This window comes from Cotesia glomerata, linkage group LG1 (genome assembly GCF_020080835.1).
Source record: "Cotesia glomerata isolate CgM1 linkage group LG1, MPM_Cglom_v2.3, whole genome shotgun sequence".
Taxonomy (NCBI): Eukaryota; Metazoa; Arthropoda; class Insecta; order Hymenoptera; family Braconidae; genus Cotesia; species Cotesia glomerata.
In genome coordinates this window covers 34,884,062-34,905,656 of record NC_058158.1, presented here as the reverse complement: position 1 = coordinate 34,905,656, position 21,595 = coordinate 34,884,062, and the positions used below count along the sequence as shown (strand labels likewise).

General features: G+C 26.0%; 1 protein-coding gene across 3 annotated transcripts in view; it reads right to left on the bottom strand.

Moving 5' to 3' along the window:
- Positions 1-3,305: 3,305 nt before the first annotated feature.
- Positions 3,306-21,595, bottom strand: part of LOC123274598 (DNA-directed RNA polymerases I, II, and III subunit RPABC3-like) — a 41,575-nt gene continuing 23,285 nt past the window's right edge. For all 3 annotated transcript variants that reach the window (XM_044742298.1, XM_044742289.1, XM_044742306.1), the window contains one exon: positions 3,306-3,790. In XM_044742298.1, the coding sequence (XP_044598233.1) occupies positions 3,673-3,790 (118 nt within the window). In that variant the 3' untranslated portion in view covers positions 3,306-3,672. The remainder of the gene's footprint in view (positions 3,791-21,595) is intronic.

The following is a 21,595-nucleotide window of genomic DNA, read 5'->3' as shown; positions in this document are numbered from 1 at the left end:
ATATAAATACATACATATATATATATATATATATATATATATGAAAAAATTCGTGTGAGTATTCAAATGAAAGGTCTCGTTAAGTGTAACTCTAGAATGAGCTTATATTGTTAAAAATATCATCAAAAGACACAATACAACGTCATTTCTTAATTATTGACATTTTTTAAGACATAAGCTCATCTTGATGTTACGCTTATCGAGACCTTTCATTTGAATACCCACACGAATTTTTTATATATTTTGTATATTTCACAAATATGAGAAATATCATATATATTAAATATATGAAAAAATTCGTGTGAGTATTCAAATGAAAGGTCTCGATAAGTGTAACTCCGGGATGAGCTTATATAGTTAAAAATATCATAAATAGACAAAATACAACGTCATTTCTTAAGTATTAACATTTTTTAAGATATAAGCTCATCCTGATGTTACGCTCATCAAGACCTTTCATTTAAATACCCACACGAATTTTTTCATATATTTTATATATATTATATTTCTCATATTTGTGAAATATATAAAATATACGAAAAAAATCGTGTGAGTATTCAAATGAAAGGTCTCGATAAGTGTAACATCAAGATGAGCTTATGTCTTAAAAAATGTCAATAATTAAGAAATGACGTTGTATTGTGTTTTGATGATATTTTTAACAATATAAGCTCATTCTAGAGTTACATAACGAGACCTTTCATTTAAATACCCACACGAATTTTTTCATATATTTTATATATATTATATTTCTCATATTTGTGAAATATATAAAATATACGAAAAAAATCGTGTGAGTATTCAAATGAAAGGTCTCGATAAGTATAATTCCAGGATGAGCTTATATCGTTAAAAATATCATCAGTAGACTATATACAACGTCATTTTCAATTTTTTAGTAATAATAAATTTTTGAAAACGAAAAGAAAATTTTTAATTTCAGAATTTTTTCCTTATTTTAGTTACATAAAAAAATTTTCATTTTAAAAGTCGGAAGGATCGTGAATTTATTTTATCATATTACATATATTTAATAATTCAATTTTATCTTTCTGATAAAAACAAAAATTTATTAAGGTAAATTATCTAACATTATCATAAGCTAAAAAAATTTTATTTAAATTTCTCACTATTGCAACGAATGATAAAGAAACTTTCCTGGAAAAGTACCTTAATAACCCGCGAGATGCCAGCAGCGACCAGCGTGCCATAAAAAGTACGTTCTTATGCAAAAGAACCCACTTGCAATATTCTATTAACATAATGCAATTGATACTTAATAAATCTAATTTATAACAATCAGATACTGCAATTTTCATAATAAATGCAAGCTTACATAATAAAACCTTATAAATTGATGTAATAGACTGGGAATAGCGATAAAAACAATAGCTTAGAATAATGTCGACAAAATGGCGAATGAGAATTGGTAAAAAGATGAATTTTTGAATTTTGCTCCGTTAAATTACAGAAATGGACTGCGCAAAAGTTAACCGAGCATTATATGGGTCACTGGGGCAATCTATTTAGGACCAGGCGCTTATTACTGGCATTTGTGATTGCATAATTTGGAGAATTACGAGATGGCGGACGAAGGCTGCCATCTTTAGAAGATTTAAATATTTTCATTTTCATCAGACTACTTGCAGTATTATTTATTATTCTTCTCTTTCGGTTTAGTTCTTGCGGAGTCCTCTATTGCTCTGGCATTACAAAGAGCGTGCGCCAACCCACGCGCTGTCCTATTGTGCATTGCAATGTACGAGGGCTTCGCGATCAACCGTACAAGGTCACATGTCGCGAGTTTAATTACATAAATTAGCTCTTACTCTCTAATTGACTCCTGCATATTTTTAATGCTGCTTTTTTGCAGTTAATTATTATTTTCAATACAAAATAGATGTAAAAATAAATTTTTAGTAGATAAGAAGAAATATTATAAAAGAAGAAATTGAAGATAATTTAGCGATTTTTTGCACATCAGAAGACAAAATATAAACAAATAATAAATTTTAACCGGATAAATATTTATTAAAGAATCTAACTAGCTTTTTAATGACAATCGAGGTGTTTTTGTTGAGCCGGGATTCGAGTGTTAACATAAAGATCGTGGGCCACAGTCATCGCGCTCGTTAGTCGGTGAATTGAGAATGCAGCGCATGTGCCTGGCACCTATTTTCATCGGATTTACGCAGCACTTTTAGACTCTATGATGCACCGGCTATTTATTTTAGAGATTGGTGTACATCCAAATTTTAGTTACTTATATTATATTAATTTATATATCTTACTGCTATATTTAAAGTAGGGAAATAAATGTTTTTCGGGCTTGATTTATTGTTAAGGATTTACGAGGTTCGGTGATGAGTTACTTAATGAATGTTTTTTCTATGCAAAAATTTAATACTTTTTTATTTTTTATTTTTATTGATTTTTAAAAAATTTTTGATTTGAAAAAAAAAAATTTTTTATTGAAAGCAAAAATTACAAATTTTATTTAAAAGTAGTTTTATCACAATTTTTTATTTTTTGGTGACTTCAAAATTAATTATTTATTTTTTTATAATAAAAAAAGTAAAGTTTGAGAATTTTTTTTATTATAAATACAATTAAAATTTTTTAAATATAAATTTTAGTGAATTTTTGGAATTATTTTTTTAAAAATAGAGAAAAATATAAAAAACAAAAATTGTTAATATTTTTAATAAAAATAATTTTAGTTTTTAATTAAAATCTTTGCAAACAGTTAAAATTTGTTATTTGGTTTTTTTAATAAAAAAATGAAGTTTGAGAATTTTTTTATTATAAATACAATTAAAATTTTTTTAATATAAATTTTAGTAAATTTTTGGAATTATTTATAAAAATAGAGGAAAAATATAAAAGAAAAAATTGTTAATATTTTTAATAATAATAATTTGAGTTTTTAATTAAGATTTTTGCAAATAATTAAAATTATAAAAATTTGGCATTTATAAATTAAAAACAAATTTCAGTAAAAATGACAAAAGAAAAAATTAAAAAGAAAAGAAATGATATATTTATTGAAAATCAGACAGATTTTTTTATTATAAATACAATTAATTTTTAATATAAATTTTGGTTAATTTTTTGGAATTTTTTTTTATAAAAATAGAGAAAAAATATAAAAAAAAATTGTTAATATTTTTAATAATAATAATTTGAGTTTTTAATTAAAATTTTTGCAAATATTTAAAATTATAAAAATTTGGCATTTATGAAATAAATTAAAAAATTTTATAAAAATTAAAAACAAATTTTAATAAATATGATAAAAGAAAGAATCAAAAGAAAACAATTGATATATTTATGGACATAAAACGGACAGATTTGGCAATGAGAAACATACTGTTTACAAGTCAACAAGACGTGATACACATATGTAAATATACGTGTAGGTATATGTTTGCATACTCTAGGGCTGCGTCGCAAGGTTTCAATATTAACATACGCTAGAATGTTTAACTAGAATATGTATAAAGCAAACATAAACTTTTGCAGAACATGCGATATCCAGATCTCCAGTGATCGATCAAATGCAAAACAAAAAAATAATCCCTTTGTACTTTTACTCAATTCTTCTTTTTCTTCCTCAGTATAAAATATATAAAAGTATAAAAATGTGTATTAAAATATTTTTTTTGGGTCTTTTTAAAATGCGAGTTTTTTCATCAGCAAGTACATGCTCTGGTCGATCTCAAAGCCATGAAGATTGTTAGCGTCGCCTTGCAATCGCATCAAAAGTCCTCCAAAGGACACGTAGGCGGATCTGTAAGTAGACAATGACAATTATTAATTTTAATTTATTCACTTTTCATTATGAGCTGTTATTTATTATAAATAGAATGAAATTGTTTTATTACTAGTATTATATATGTGAATGTAATGGATCATAAACTGACTTCGCTGATTCATTTTATGAACATTTTTTATTTTATAAGTAAGTACATCTTAACATAAAAACATTAATTGTTCAACTCAAAAATAATAAATAAAATTTTTATAAAAAAAATATATTTATAATATTTAATTTTAAGTCAATTTTCTTTAATGGTGTATAGATGATTAAAATATACCAATGTTATAGAATATGCGAGAAAAAATTCGGATAGCTCGAATTGGGATTCGAACCCAGAACCTTTCGAAGACATGTTGGCTACTCTACTATTTGAGCTACTCGGCCTACAATATACCAATGATATATTTTTAAATAGATAAAAATCAAATATATTTCTTCTTTAAAAATTTAAGAATTTAAAATAAATTTTTAAAATATTTTTATAAAGTTAAAAGATGTTTTTTAGTACATTTTAGGTATATTAATTTATAATATACTGAATTTTGAATTATATTAAAAATTTGGCCACACAAAAATATATTTAAAGTATATTTCTAATGAATAAAAATCTCAAATTTGTTAATAACAACAATAAATTGATAGCAAGTAGTAAGTATCAAGTAGCAAATAGTTAATTGCTAATTTACTACGAATTACCACTTCCTACTAAAAAAGTAAACTGTAAAATTAATTCGTTTCAAACAGTACAGTGGACATCGGGGTAGCACAAATGTAAATAATACAAAACTTAATGTAAAAATTGTAAAAGCCACAATTTATAATTTAATATCGAAAATGTGATTAGTAGCTATCACTATAGTAAATAACGACTCTGTTATCTTTAAAAATTTTCACAGTAATAGTATATTACATACCTAGGCCAGTAAAATAAGAAAAGTCTCAGATCACATGTAATTGTTGGCCGAGGCGAAGCCGAGGTTGACAAACATGTGATCTGAGGCTTTCTTATTTACTGGCCAAGGTGTGTATACTATTTTTCTGCTCGACATAGCCGGAATGTGGCAACTTTGTTTAGCGCAGCGGCCAGAAAGTTGCTACTTTCCGGCCGGGGGCAGAAAAAAATTTTTCGTCATTGTGTAGAGTGTTAAAATTTCTATGTTGAATATTACACTCTAGTGTGTAGAATTTAACATTCTCATGTGTTGATTTAATGATTTAACACACTAAAATGTTAAATTCTACACACTATTAGAGTGTAATAATATAATGTATAATATAATGTATAATATTCAACACACAAACTTTAACACTCTACACAATGACGAAAAATTTTTTACTGTGTACAGTTTCAAACAGTAAAAATTGCCGTTTAAAAATATAGTCTACATTAGCAAAGATATTTTCATGACCGGTTGTATATATTTATATATAAATTAAAGTTTCATGCCATTTTTGGTTAAGTGACTAGTGGATTTTAATTCAAGCCAATATAGATGGACACTCCCATCTTACCTATTGTTCGAGAGATATTCTCTCTTCCCATTAGTTCGATGGAAATCCATCGAACTTGAATACTAGTAAAGCAGGAAGCTTGTGGTATCTGTTCGAGTTATAAAAATGTTAATTAAGTGAAAGATAGTGAAAGAAAATTGGATGAGAGCAAAGACAAACTTTGAAAAAATAAATGGGGTTGGTTATCAAGCCAAGAATCGAACCTGGATCTCCCTGATAACCACAGTGGTTCGATTGGCACTTCTAAAAAGTGAATATTCACTTATTCAAGTGAATTTTCACTAATTAATGTTTAGAGAGTATCATGCGATCATTTTTTAGGTACGAAATGATAAATATCAAAGTTAAAATTCTTAATTATTATACTTTAACATTTCCGACTTTGACACAGCGAATCCCGCATGAAAATACTATATATCGTTAAAAATATATTATACAATATATTGCATATAAGTGATGAATATATGGCGGCAAAATTGTCTATATTGAAAAGTATAACTTTATTCTATAGATGGAAGCATGTATTTTAAATAATATATTCATTAATATATGGTGATCCATATATTGTTTAGTATATATCATCTGCTATATTACCAAATACATAAAAACCATATATAATATATCATGTACAATATATGAAGAATATATGTGACACCATATATTTATCGATATATTATTTTAAGTATAAGGTATCATTATATAAAAAGTTATACCGATACACGTATGGATCGTGCATACATGAAGCAAATATATTGATGAATATATGGTTTATACATGAAAATGATATATTTATTTACAATATATTTTTTTATATCATTGTGGCAAAATTATAGATATGATTTTATATATCGTTCCATATATCACATTATAATATCAATATATTTAATCATATATTTTGAAACATATAAACCTTTTCCAAGCGGGATATTACTGTTTGAAATAGTATTTTCTTCCGTGTAAATAATAAATTGTAGCATTTAAATGATAAATATTATAAAGTGATTGTTAAAATCACGATTTTACTGTTTGAAATGATAATTTTTTCCAGTTGATCATTAATTATTATAAATCGACTATTATTTATTACAGTTTACTTTTTTCCGTGTATTAATATATATTTTATATATCAAGCTATATTTTTACTAAAAATTATCTTCTTAAAAATACACAAAATTATAACTAATTTTTAATAAAATTAAAAATAAATAATAAATGTAGCCTATTGGATGCTAAATGAAGATGAAGTGACGATGGACATATTTAATGATTACAAGATTTGATAATGCAAAGAATGAATTGATATTGATATTAAATTTAATTAAGAATAAAATCCGTTGGTGTAAATCCAGCAAATAAGTACCCGACTTAAATAAATAGCAGAAGTTGAAGGCTGAAGAAATTACGAGGATGACGGGATCCTGATGGATTATTGCGACCGTCGTAACTGCAGTGTCGATAGCGGTCGTGTTTGAAGGCAAAACACAACCAGCTAACCACACTGCCAACACGCCAGTCGCCTTATTTATCAGCTAAATCCACCCTTATGTTATCTATCTGCCTGTCTGTTAAGAAAACCCCAAAGAAGCTCTTCCAGCTCATCATAATCATCTACAAGGTTATCGTCCATTCTCGACGGCTTCTTCAGCGACATCTTCCTTCGTCCTCTTCAACTTTATTCTACAATTCTTATTTTTTATATTACAAATTACAAAGTTTAAAAGTAAAAGCCCGATGCTTGTCCGCGGCAGATTTCTATTCAGCTAAGCTTTATTTAGTTACTCCCCATTAACCTCAAAGCTCTCACAATTTTTATTGGCAGCTCTATCATTTTATTTTGGCTTTCAGTGCTAAGCTATTTATAATTTATAGATTATATATATTTATTCTGCATTCAATTCTATTCGGACTATCAATTTATTACTTTTTTTTTCTCTTGCTACATTTTAAGTATCTTGTATTCCGCTTGTCCTTACACCTTCACCTTTATTTAGCTACCAATATTTCTACAAAATATTTAAAACTTAAAAATAATTGCTGCTTTTATTAATATTAATTATAAATTGTAAATTAAAATTAATTGTGAAGGGTGAAAATGGGGTGAATAAATTTGTGAAAATGAAACGCTTTTTTGATGAGATTATCTTTTATTTATTCAATTTTATTCGGGGTAAATATTTACATTTTATTTATTTTAAATTATAATTAAACGAGACATCTGATAATTTATTTAAAAAATTAAATAAATTTTTAATTATTTTAAAAACTAAATTAAAAAAAAATAAAAATTCTCTTAGAAAATTTTTTTATAATTAATTGAGTAATTAATTAATCTAAAAATAAAACAATGAAAGGCGCAGGTGAAATGAATGATTTAAATCACAATTAAAATTCTTAAATTTTTATTTAAAATATATTACAATTATTTTCTTTCTTCTCCAAAATTTCTTCTTAAATCTGCAATTATAAACCTTAAAAATTAATTACCAAAAATAGCAGACAAAAATTTTTAATTAAAATAATTTTTTTATATTAATTATAACCCATTCAATTTTTCTAATTATTTAAATTTCTAAAAATTTTTTTATAATCCATTTAATTTTTCTAATTATTTAAATGTCTAAAAAATTTTTTTAATTATAAATTAATTAATATTAAGTTGTAAAATTTGAATTAAATAATATTCTTCTCAAATAAAATTTTTTTAATAAAAAAAAGTGTCCGCTGTTTTTATTTTAATAGTAATAAATAAAAAGTAACTACAGTAAACAATAATATAAAAGTAATTTATTAAAAATAGTTTAATAACAATAAAAGTATACAATGTAATGAAAACAAAAACAATAATAAAACATGACCTCAATATCTTAATGAATTACAGAATACAAAATACAGAGTAAGAAGATAAATATGAACAGAGTGTATTGAAGGGTGTGGCAAGGACATGGTTTGTCCTTTCTAAAGTTAAAGCTAAGAAATAAAAACATTAAATAATGACAATGATAACAACAATAATTACAATAAAATAATAATAATAAATTTATTAAAGATAATAAATTTAATAATAAATTCTAAATAAATTTATTAGTAAATTTAATAATTTAATAATAAATTCTAAATTATAAAATAATTATAATAATAATAATAAACTATAAAAAAGAGTATTTAGGAGATTTAAGGATAAGGAAGTTGTCAGATCGCCAGTGGAGCCGGTACAATAATAACAGGTTGACAATTTGGTGACAATGACAGAAGAGATGTCGTACCAGATAGTGCATTTACAGTATTCAGGGCCCGTGTAAACGCGCATCTGGCACGAGCCCCAACTGCCACTATTCTATTTCTCTTTCTCTTTCACTCGACACTTTTCTTCCCTCCCTTAATAATTATTATTTTAATTACCAACTAATTTATTTATTTATTCGTTAGTAAGTTTGGTGTTTGCCCGGTGTTTATTCTGTCACCGAAGAGAACGAGTAAACTTCCGGTCGACCACTCCCACGGTCTAACCTCGTACTCAATTGACGCTAATGCATATTTTCTTTTTTCTAATTACTTCATTACGAAACGGCTCACTGGCTCGTGTTAATTTTACGGAAAGCACTTGGTAAAAAACCGCGATCTGTTTATTTGTTGATAAGTATCAAAAATTACTCGAGATTTTAACTTTAAACTTTTAAGTTTTAGTTTTAGTTTAAGTTGTAAGGCAGTCACAATAATTAAGTACTAGGTAATTGACGTTAATTAGCGAGAAAATAACAAACGATTCTAACACCATTGGCACGATCGCGAGTGCACTAATAATAGTACTGTACTAAAGCTTTTCTTTTTATTTTTCTTTTTCTCTACTCCCCTCTTTCTTAATCTACATTCTACATCCACTCGGTACTTTTTTTTATTGTTGCGATCAGTAACAAACGATAAACTCATTATTTCCCGATCGGTTATTTAAAAACTGACCCACTGCACAACGAGTTTAGTTCTCACTCACTCCTATTATTTTTTTTTTCTTTTTTTTTAATTTATTTTTGTGAAAAGTTTTCTATGAGATTAAAAATATCTAACGATTTTTTTGACTAAAGAATTTATTAACAAAACCGTGCAAATTTTTTTTTTTTTTTTTAATAAAAAAAAACAATAATTTTTTTTTATAAAAAAAACTAATTTTTTATGTTCTTACAAAATTTTCTAATTTTTTTAGATAAATTATTTTAAAAAACTGTTCAATTTTTTTTAGTAAAAAAAAACAATAATTTTTTTAGGTAATTATTTTAAAAAACTGTTCAATTTTTTTTTTAGTAAAAAAAAATAGTAATTTTTTATTTTTTTAAAATAAATTATTTTAAAAAACTGTCCAATTTTTTTTTAGTAAAAAAATTAATAATTTTTATGACAAATTTTTCTAATTTTTTTTTAAGATAAAATATTTAATAAATTAAAAAAATTATAAATTGAAAAATCGAATTAATTTATTAATAATTCAAAAATAATAAACTGAATCAACACTTATAAAAACGCACGTGTAAAACCAAACTAAGTTGTAAATAAAAAAACCAATTAGCTTTAAAAATCGTCAGATAATAAATAAATGTGTTTTTAATAAATTTTAATGGAAATAAAGTGACAGTGAGCTGCAGCTAGCTCTTGGTTGACGACTAGAGGAATACTAGATGAGCGTAAGTGAGAACGCGAGTTGTAGTAGCGAGATCCCGGGGAGACGATCGTTTTTCATGTGTTGGTGTGTTACGTGCTAAGTTTGTCTGTATGTATGTTAAATAATAATAACAATAATAATAATGGTGTATGACTGTAGAGGTGGCGATCGCGAACGGGCAAGTAGAATAAAGTTTACTGAGCAGAGCCGTGGCGCGTGCGAGGCCAAACGACGACCACGACAAGACGTTATTACACAATCCTAGTTAAGTTGGCTTATGTGAAAATACTTGTGCCAAGTTTCAAACTGAGTGACTATCAAACAACTAAACTATTCAATTTACACAAAACAGTACTTTTCGAATGATGATAATTAATACAATTACCGCTTTTAGTTTTTTTTTTTTTTTATTTACTATTTTTTTTTAGTTTTACTGTCCTTACACGTGGAGCTCGCAATTAAACATCTCAATAGAGTGATTACTATTAACTGATTATAGTATAATTATAACAATTTAATTGAATTATTTCTATCGAGTACGAGGCGAGTAACCAGTTGAGTCGCGGACGCGATACAGATCGACTGACGGTCCTGGTACATTTTCATTTCTATATATACGCGCATAAGGGAGCATCATCAGAAATTGCATGATCGAAAACGATCTCACGTGTCGAGGCTACTGATTTGCTCATACTTTTGGATATTGCACGCATTTAACAAATCTTTCACGCACAGTCGGTAAGAAAGAGACCGAGTTTTTGGAAAGTCGCGCGTCAAAATTTGTTATTGATGGGATCACAAGTAGCAGATGCATTTTTTATTTTATGTTTAATGCTTATGATTTATTTAACTAAAAACGCAATAATAGAAATTTTGGACATGTTATTTATCGTGGAAATAAATTATTGGCAAAGTTTTGATATTTTGTAATTGAGGAGTTGAATTTCTAAAGGGTATCTTTTCATTTTTTATTAATCGAGACAGAAAACTGATTATTTTCAGGTGTAAATATTTTTATTGAATTTCTTTTAATTTAGCTATAAAGTGCTATCGGTTATAAAACTACAATTCGATTTTCATTTAGAAATCTTTATAATTCTCGAAGTAATTAATATTTAAAAGTTCAAAAAACTTCTTTTTTTAAAATATAAAAAAATACCCTTTTGAAAATTAGCTCCTCAATTGTACAAGTAGAATTTAATGTTTTTAAAGTGAAAGAAAAGAGTTGACAATTTTATAAAAATTAAGTTAGCCGATATCTAAAAATTTTTAGAATTTTTTTTATTAAAAAAATTGAAAAAAAAAATTTAATTTGTAAAAAACTTTAATAACTTTAAGTGCAATTTAAAAAAAAATATGTTTTTGTTCTAATTATTGGATAAAAAATTAAAAATGTCGGCTAATTTTAGTATTATGACAATTTTTTATAAATTTTAAAAATAAAATCTTTAATTACTTTTCGTTGAAAATTATTTTTTTTATATCTTTAATTCAAAGAAATCTATATAATTTATTACTTGATACTAGAAAGAGAAAATTTTTTTAAATTGTAATATTTTTAATGTAAAAATTAAATCTTTTAAATCAAAATTCTTTTGAATGAAATTATTTTAAAAATATATTTTACCACTTTTTATTAAAATATTGTATTAAAAATTCTAATTACATGTATATTTAATAGATTGTAAGTTTTATTATTGTAAATTGCTTAAAAATAAAAAAAACTAAATTTTCTACAAAAAAATTTTTTCAATGTAAATATTTTGATTTTAATTTAATAAAATTTATAATTTATAAAAAATAAATTACTGTAAAAAATTTATTTTAAAAGTTTTCCACATTTGAATGAATTTTTTTTGAATAATTTATTTTTAATAATTTATCAAATAAATTAAAAGATAATCTATTTATCTTATAGATTTATTAAATTTCTATTTGTAGTATCCAGTAATAAAAATAAAACATCCAACAGTCATCTGCTACTTGGTATCATATCAATAAAAAAACAACAAAATCCATTCTATTGAATTTCATTAGATTTTATTCCATCATATATCCACAACATATAATAGATAATTCAGTAGTTTGCATGAAGCGTTTTAGAAATTACGAGGCCGCATATTTGATGAATGCGTTGCGTCAATGACGGTACATGAATAATAATTATGTTTATAATATAAGCGCGTTTTAAATGATATAAATGCCGCGTAAATAAAAAATTCTAACAAATAATATTTAACAATTACCGAATTCAATTTTATAAAATTACTCGAGTGTAAATGCAGTGTTAATAAGACTTAATAGCAATAATAATAACAAAAATCTAGAGCCTAATTCTCAATGTAATAGACTAAGGTTAATTAGTGTCCCTTAAACTAAAAATTGAATCAGTGTTATTTATTTAAATTTAGCATTAAGTTACGACACGAGAGTAAATAAAAGAAAAATAAAAAAGGGGGACAGTATATGAGAGCACGGAGCAGGCGTTTCTCGGGCGCTGCACTGGTTTTTCTATGACGAAAATAAATCGGGATGGCTGGGTTGCGTAACTGGCTAGTGTAGTTGCTACACTACTTTGCATATGTATATTAGTATTAAGTGTATAGAGTATCAGTGTATGTGTTAGCATGTGAGTATAAATATTGTTGGTGTGGGCTGAGTGTGAGCTGAGCGCTCCTATCTACACTACATTGTACATTTTACGTATTACTTAGTACATTGTACATAGAGAATCACTAATCGCAAAATGCAGCTAATTTAATATAATAATAATATCAAGCTGTTAGGGGTAATGGTGTAATATAATGGTGTCAGTACAGTAATGCGCTCCAAAATATCAAAAATACAAAATATAAGTTTTATTAATTAATTAAATTAGGTGAAAATTTTTTAGCGTCAATTTTAATTATTTTTTAATTATAAAATAGAATTTATTTTATTTTTTAAACTGGAAATTGGATACATTTTTTAAATCGGTCTAATTATCAATTGATCTAACTCCTTATTTTTTAGAGGGTAATTTTTTAACATTTTTAAGCAGTAATAGTCTAATTATAAATTATTTGAATAATCTAAACCAAATCATTATACCTCTATTAGATATTAAATATTAAAGATATTTTTAAAGTGATAAAAAATTTTTAACTAATTGTTTTTTTGTACAAATGGAAGATTCTTTAAAATTGAGTTGGACAATTTGCTAATTAAAACGTCGAAATATGAACTGAAAAAAAATTAAGATGAAAAATTCTTGAATCAAAAATATTATTCAATTCACTGATAGATGGATTTGTTTATATTTAATAATATTTGTTAATATTTGACAAATCATTTATTAGAGACCAATTTTTATTATTAAATAAATATTTCTTAGTATTTAAAATGATTTGTTTGTATTTAATAAATCTGATATTCATTTATTAAATATTAATAAATATTTTTAAATACTAAGAAATATTTGTCAAGGACTAAAAAGTGGTCTCTAATAAATGATTTGTTAAATATTAACAAATATTTTGGACTATAAATAAATCCTTCTATCAGTGTAATAATGCGCATAAAAATAAAAAATATGTTTTATTAATTAATTTAATTAGGTGACAAATTTTTTAGCGTCAATTTTAATTATTTTTTAATTATAAAATAGAATTTATTTTATTTTTTAGACTGGAAATTGGATACATTTTTTAAATCGAAGGTCTAATTATTAATTGGTCTAACTCCTTATTTTTTGGAGGGTGATTTTTTAACATTTTGATGCAATAATAGTCTAATTATAAATTATTTGAATGATCTAAACCAAAACATTATACCTCTCATTAAATACACAGAAAAAAAAATGTTCTTGAATCTAGTATATAATTTTGAAGAACTTAATCTTCTTGACTTGAGTAGATAAATTCTTAGACTAATAAATTTTTCTTGATTTAGAGAAATTTTACTTGATTCAAGAATTTTTCGTCTTGATTCAAGATAATTACCCTCTTCAAAATTATTTTCTTGGTTCAAGAATTTTTCTCTCAAGTCAAGATAATTTTTTTTTTCAGTGTCGTTTTTTAAAGTGATTATAAATTTTAAACTAATTGTTTTTTCGTACAAATGGAAGATTATCTAAAATTGAGTTAAAAAATTTGCTATATTAGAACACCGAAATATGAATTGAAAAAAAAATTAAGATGAAAAATTCTTAAATCAAAAAATTTTTTTATTCAATTTTTATACTAAAATTAAAATGATAAAACTGTTAAAAATGATTTTCTTTATTAAATAAAATTTAACACAAGAATTTGGACTTTTCACCTGATTTAATTAAATGAATAAATATTTCAATTAAGCTGCATTAATTTAACTCAATTGTATTGCTAATACTAGAATTCTGTACGCGTGAGTTAAATTGAAGTATAATATGAAATTTCAAGCGCGAGAATGTGTCCTTGTTTTTCGTGGACGAGCGACCCGGAAACCCGTAACTACTACCGCTGTATATAATAGTACTTAGACGTATACTTATTCTGATACTGTACACGTTTAGTTTAGTTCTGTTTCTGTTTCTGCTTCTATTCTGTTGGAAACTAGAATCGCATGACTCACACCTGCACCTTTTAATCGTCGTATTACTATTACTATTTATGCATAGTATTATTACTCTTTGATCCCCATGTCGTTTTTTATTATTCTACGTCAGGCTGATTGATATTATCGGTTGAAAAAATTGTTAATTAATTTCTACTTTTTTTTTAATTCTTACAAGAATATTTATGAAATTGTTTATAATAAGCTTTAGTGAATAAAAAATAAAATTAGAAATAAAAATGGTAAAGAAAATTTTGGGCTTTGTTTCAAATTTTTTGTCTTTAAAAAAAATTTCAGAGATATTTTTAATTAATAAAATATTTACTTTTGATAAAAAATTATAAATTTTTTTCTTTGATAAAAAATTAGTTTTTATTAAAAAAAATTTTTTTTTAATTTTTAAATTAATTATGAGACAATTAAATTTGTAATAAAATATTTTTTTTAATTTTATAATAAATATTGGTTCAAAATTTTTTATCTTAAAAATTTTTTTCACTTAAAAATAATTTATTAATAAATTAAAAATGATTTTTTGTTTAAAAAATAAAATTCCTACTTTTAACAGTCTGACAAAAATATATTTTAGATCCCTGGATAATTTATAAACCCTCGAATAAATTACTGAACCGAATAAATTAAACCCTTTAATAATTATCGTGATTTTTATTTATTATTAAACAGTTGATAAATAAATGAATCGAATAAACAATGTAAATAGTCGACAATTATAGCCTGAACAAAAAACAGAGCTTAAGAGAAAGAGAAATAGAGGGTAACGAAAAAGGAGAAGTGAAAAATGGGGAGGAACAAATCAGTGTTGAAGCCAGGTCAGCTTGCCAGGTGTCCAATCCACCCTGTTCCAATTTAAACTTGGCTTGATATTCTCATCGACACTAAAACATTCACGTCCATCGCATCGCCCACTCAACATTCATCCGTGCATTCGTAATCTCATTACTCATTAGACCGTGGTCTGCTAAATAAACATTGCTATTAAAATAAAATAATATTTAAATATAAAAGTACATTAATATTACTTATTAATAATGGCTCATGAGTTAACAATAAAATTATTAATTTTTTTAACAAATCCTCCTGGGTCAGTCAACATATTTATTTTTACTCTTCTTTTTCTTGATTTTGATTATTTTTATTATTATTATTATTATTATTATTATTATTATTATTATTATTATTATTATTATTATTATTGTTGTTATTATTATCAATATTTAATATACATGTTGATAGTGTATTAACTGGATTGGGCGGTATTAGAATTAGTACACAGAGAAACTCAATCGTCATTACATGGCTATGGCCGCTCCTGGCAATCTGTGGTCGTACAAGTACAATTATACGTAATCCACTGCACGCTAGGATTATATGCACGCGTAGCGGTTTAGATGGGTTTCTATTGGTATCGAGAAACTCGAGAGATAATAAAATAATATTATTCTTTAATTATCTCGGTAAAGTAATTGCGCAAATTTATATATTGTTGCGCAAGCGTTTTATTGATATCACTTTTTAGGTTTTTTAGAGAGTTTTCATTTTTGAATTCTCTTTTATTTTTTAAATTACCAGACTAGATGCCTGACTATTCATTTGAACAAATAAATTATTGTATGCATTTTGAATAATCATATGCAAATTTTTTTAATTTAACAAATTGCCTGGGGATTTTATAAAGGTATTATTAGTGTGGATTTGGTTGGTTGAATTATCAGTGCCAAATAAGTAGTAGGTGTACGCTCCTGGTCAGACAAATTAAATTTTTTTTCATATAACCTGCATTGAAAATGTGAGTTTCAATGCCTGTTGAGCCAACCGAAACTAGACAATTTCAGACCAATGCGACTGTGCCGGGCAGGTATCAATTATTTCTTTCCGGCGGACAGAAAATGACGATTTTCTGTCCGCGAGGTGAAGTTGCAGCTTTATTTTCAATCCTATCAATTGTTTGTTTATTTTATACCTTTATAATTGTCATTCTAACCGTTAACTGTATTGACATATTATAATTCTGTTATTAAGCATAAATAAGAATGATAAAAGAAAACTTGTCAATTTACGAATAATATTTGGTAAAAAATAAACTATTACTTTCTATTTTATTATAAGTTTCATAATAAAATGGTATTTTCGCTGTTCGTCTGAAACTATCTAGTTCTGGTTGGCTCCAGACATTGAAACTAGCATTTTTAATGCAACTTATATGAAAAATATAATGTGTGACGCGGGATGAAACACGATTTCAGACCGAATGATGCCAGCCCTCGCTTCGCTCGGGCAGGCAACTTCACTCTGGTCTGAAATCGTTTTGTTTCATCCCTAGTCACACAATATACTATTAATTTTAGTAGTAATCACTTTTTTTTTTTTTAATAATTATATTTATCATAAAACTTGTATTTTTTTTTTTAATAACAGCTAATAAATAATAAAAATTAATTTAATAAAGATGAATTATTTAAATCAAATTTAATTTTAATTAAGTGAAGCAATTTTAGCAAAAAATGAAAAAAATTTAATCACATAAAATTAAAATTAAATTTGGATAGAAATTATTAAGAATTACAATTTTTTTGTTTTAAAATAATTTAAATTTTACAAAAATTTTTTTTTGTTTCAAGTTAGATTTTGTTTAAAAAAAAATACAATTTTAAATAAAAAAAATTAAGAAAATTAATTTAAAATAAAATTTTTATCAAATAAAATTCTCAAAATTAATTCCATCGTAATAAAATTTATTTTTTCATAAGAAAATCTAAAATTATTGATTAAAATTGCAACTTAAAAATATTTTATTCAATTTAGTCTTTTTTACTCGAAAATAAATCACATACATTATTTAATTGATGTGAGGGAAGAATTATTCTTTTCTGTGTATTTAAAAAGATATTGATGATAGTGACTAATAAATAAACTATTCGGAAGCAGTAATATAATAATAAGAATCAGTAAAAGCGAATAAGCTATTGCGAGGAAGTGAGATAGAAGTAATAGAGCAGAAACTGTAGAGAGCGGATAGAAGATACTAGCTCGTCACGCGACGAAGATTTACAAAGTTTATCTGTAATGCAACACGTAGTACTAATGGACTAAACCAAGTGGTCAGAAATTAGCTATGACGCTAATTGTCTTGGTAATGTAAAATTGTGATTGTGACTGCAGTACAGTGCGTTTGTGCTAATGTCGATGAGAAAGACACAATAGCACTCAATGTCACGGCTCTGCCACTCACAGCAACTTCACGATCATTCGATAGATTGTAGTTAAATAATTCTATTCCCTCTATGTCTGTGTCTGTGGACAGTTAAGTAATAGCCACCGCTCAGCTTTTATTATTTATTCTGGTTTTATTGTATTCATCGTACAAGATAATCTTAATTAAAAAAAAATAATTAATTTGTAATTAAAAATTAAAAAGAAAATTAATTAACTTTAAGAATATTTTGGTCTTTAAAAATATTTTCTTAAAGTATTAAAAAACTTTAATTAAGAAAATATTTTTATTATTTATTTGTAAAATAATTTATTCTTAACTTCAATTAAGCTAAAATATATTTTTATCTAAAATTGATTAAAAAATTAATTTGATTTTTAAGAAAAGAAATTTTTGATAAAATGAAAAAAAATGTTTTGAAGATTTTTTTTTGATAAAAATTAAGTAAAAATTTTTTTAAATGAAGTAAAATTTACTTAAATTAAGAAAATAATTTTATTATTTATTTGGAAAATAATTTGTTCTTAACTTCAATTAAGCTAGAAGATATTTTTATCCAAAATTGATTTAAAAATTAACTTGAATTTTAAGAGAAGAAATTTTTAATAAAACATAAAAAATATTTTGAAGAATTTTTTTGATAAAAATCAAGCAAAAAAAAAAATTTAATTAATTAAAATTTACTTAAATTAAAAAAAAATTTTTTAATTTAAAAATTTTTTGCTTAATTCAAAAAAATAAAATTTCTTTTTTAAAACTCCTGAATTAATATTTTTTTTTCAAAAATAAAAATCAATCTATCATTTATAAATACAATTAAAAAAAAAAAAAAAATTTTTAAATAGAAGAAATGAATAAAATAAAACCCAGGAAGTAAAATATTAAAATTGATTAGTTTAAAATATTAACACCATTTATCGGAAGAATTACCGCGAAATTACCAGCTCAGCTCAATAATATTTTATCGCATCCTTAATTCCAATGGATATTGGTGAATTTCCAATTCTATAAATATATAATACATAATACCGACTACAATCCAGCCGCTGTCATTGGTGGAATTAGCCAGTCTATACGTAAATTCAGCCCATCAATCAGCGCATGTAATAACGACTAACGACTATTAAATTTGAATTTAAATAACGAATTTGACGGTCCGCCGAGTAGACCAGAGAACTATTCCAATAATTTGAAATTCCATTTGTGACACCAAAATTTAACCAACCAAAAACTACAATCACACAAAATGCAAATGTAAATGTAAATAAATTCTTTTATTACTGACCTCAGTGCAATTGAATATTGAATTCACAGATCACAAACACATTAAAGTTATTTAAAAAAAAATCTAAGCCTGATGAAGTAGTCTGGAACGGAAAGACGGCGTGATAGTGAGCGAAAGTCCTTTCGGCGAGGAGGCGAGAAGAGAACACAGCGACAGGAAGAGAAAACCAGAGACTGGGAGTATCAGACAGAAGGGTTTAACTCGCTCTTCTCCCTCTTCTTGATCGGGGCAACAGGGGATGACCTAGTTTGTAAGCCGCGAGGAGGCTGAGAGGAACCTAAACTTCCCCGCTCGCGCCTGACCTTTTCCCGGCTTCTGGACATTATAATGCAATAAGGGGGGTGGTGCCACCCTTGGTCCTCCCCTATTCTCTGTCCTCTATCCTCTATCCTCAAACAACTCTCTATATAATATATATAATGCCTGCGAATCTCACTGTTAGTCAGAGTCAAACTCAATTCCCCGTGTCCTCTTTAAAGCTCGCTTTGGGTCACGAAATAGCAAGAGGAAGAGAAGGAAGCAAGGGGGGAGACAGGTGGGACCGTATATAGGACGTAAGGTAACTGGGTCAACCCTGGAGAGCAATAGGAAAAAACTGATGGGGCATGAGCCAACTACCAGAAGGTCGTCAGTGCCTGGAGTGTCCTGGAAACAACGCAGCCTGCCTATCAGTAAGCTCAAAGCTCAAAGCTCAACACCAAGTGCAGGCTTTGCATTTGACCGAACTCTCCGCTCCCGAGGGAGCTTTTATGTCTATATGGATTCTATATATTCTATAAATTGATGCTTCCTTCAACACTTTTTCGCGGTGATTGTTTTAGTTTATCTGTCGGGTTCTTTCGAGCAAATATTTTAACTGATGGACACTCTTCGAGGTTTTTTAGGCAGTAAAAAGATTTAGATTGAAAAATTTAAGAGCTTAAAATTTTTTATTGGAATTTTCTCTTCTTTTAAATAAAATTTAGCTTTATTAAATAATCACTTTTGTTAAATTGGACTGTAATTTTTTAAATATTGATGTTTTTAAAGATATAAGCTCATCCCGATGTTACACTCATCAAGAGCTTTCATTTGAGTACCCACATGCATTTTGATATATTTTTCATATATACATATATATAATATATATAAATATATGAAAAATTGATGTGGGTACTTAAATGAAAGGTTTCAATGAGTGTAATGTCGGGGTGAGTTTATATCTTTGAAAATGTCAATTCAGTTCACGAGATACAAGGTCATTTCTTAATTATGTATCCAGAGATAGAGCATTTTCGAATGCAGCCTGAATACTTATGAAACCATGAAAAGGCACAACTCCAGGTCAAGACTTTTCCAACGATACCAAATTTAACCATGAAAACCCATTTTATCATATCAATACAATGGCCACAAAATTTTGAAATTAAAGAAAATTGTTAGTTTAATTTTGTAGATATTTTTTTGAGCAGGAAATTATTTTAATTTAAAAAAGATAAAAATTCATCAGGTGTTTGTTTGTATTAGGACGATAAAAACCGAGAGGACTTTAATTTTATCATAAAAAAGTCCTATAAATTATCTTTTATATTTTAGTGAAATATAAATTTATTTGATGTTATTTAAAAAATTTTAACTCCTAAATTTTGAGATAATTTAAACCAGAAATATTTACACTGGTATATTATTTTAGCTTAAAAAAATAGACTAGAACCGTAAACAAAGAGAAAAATGTATGCGGTTAATTCCGGCATTGAGTAAAAAATCAATGAAGCAATTTATTATTTTTCCAACGCCCACTGCAGATCTTGGTGTGCAGAGCAAAAAGAGCTTGTTCCATTTACGAGCGTGTAAATTAACTAAATAAAATGAAATAAAAATAAAATAAATGTAGCATATATAATAATAATAATAAAATAGTAAATTAACACGGAAAAGAAAACTCGAGACAGGAAAATAACTTTTTCTCTTTCCCAAGGTCTTGACCCGATTTGCCAGATATTCTCTCTCTAGCCATCGAGTTACAAGGACACCGCTCCCCTTCCGGCGATGAGGCACGATAATTGTCTACAACTTATTCCAGAGTGTGCTCAAGCTTAAGTAGATATCGAATTTATTCAACCAAAAGAATTTGCCACTTTTTTACACTTCAGTTATAATAACTTTTATCATTACTATTATTATTATTTTTAAAATAAGAAATAAATTTTAAAGTTAAACTCTCAAGAACAAAATCAAGGACGAATTAAAACAATAAAATGTTTGTCTTGATAGAAGCGGCAATAAAAAGCCTGAAGAATGATAAGAATTTCATTTCATCTTAGAGCTTCTGTTTTATAGTCTCTTTACTCTTAATGTAATTATTATCATTATTATTACAATTACTGTGTGACGAGTAGATACATTAAAGGTTGAGTTAGACATGTAGTCATGTGGATGCTTGGATGTGTTATTATTATGACAGCAGATACAATACGGGTGTAAGTGAAGCGGCATAGGAGTTTGAGAGCAAGAGCGTACAATCTACTCAACCAACACATAACA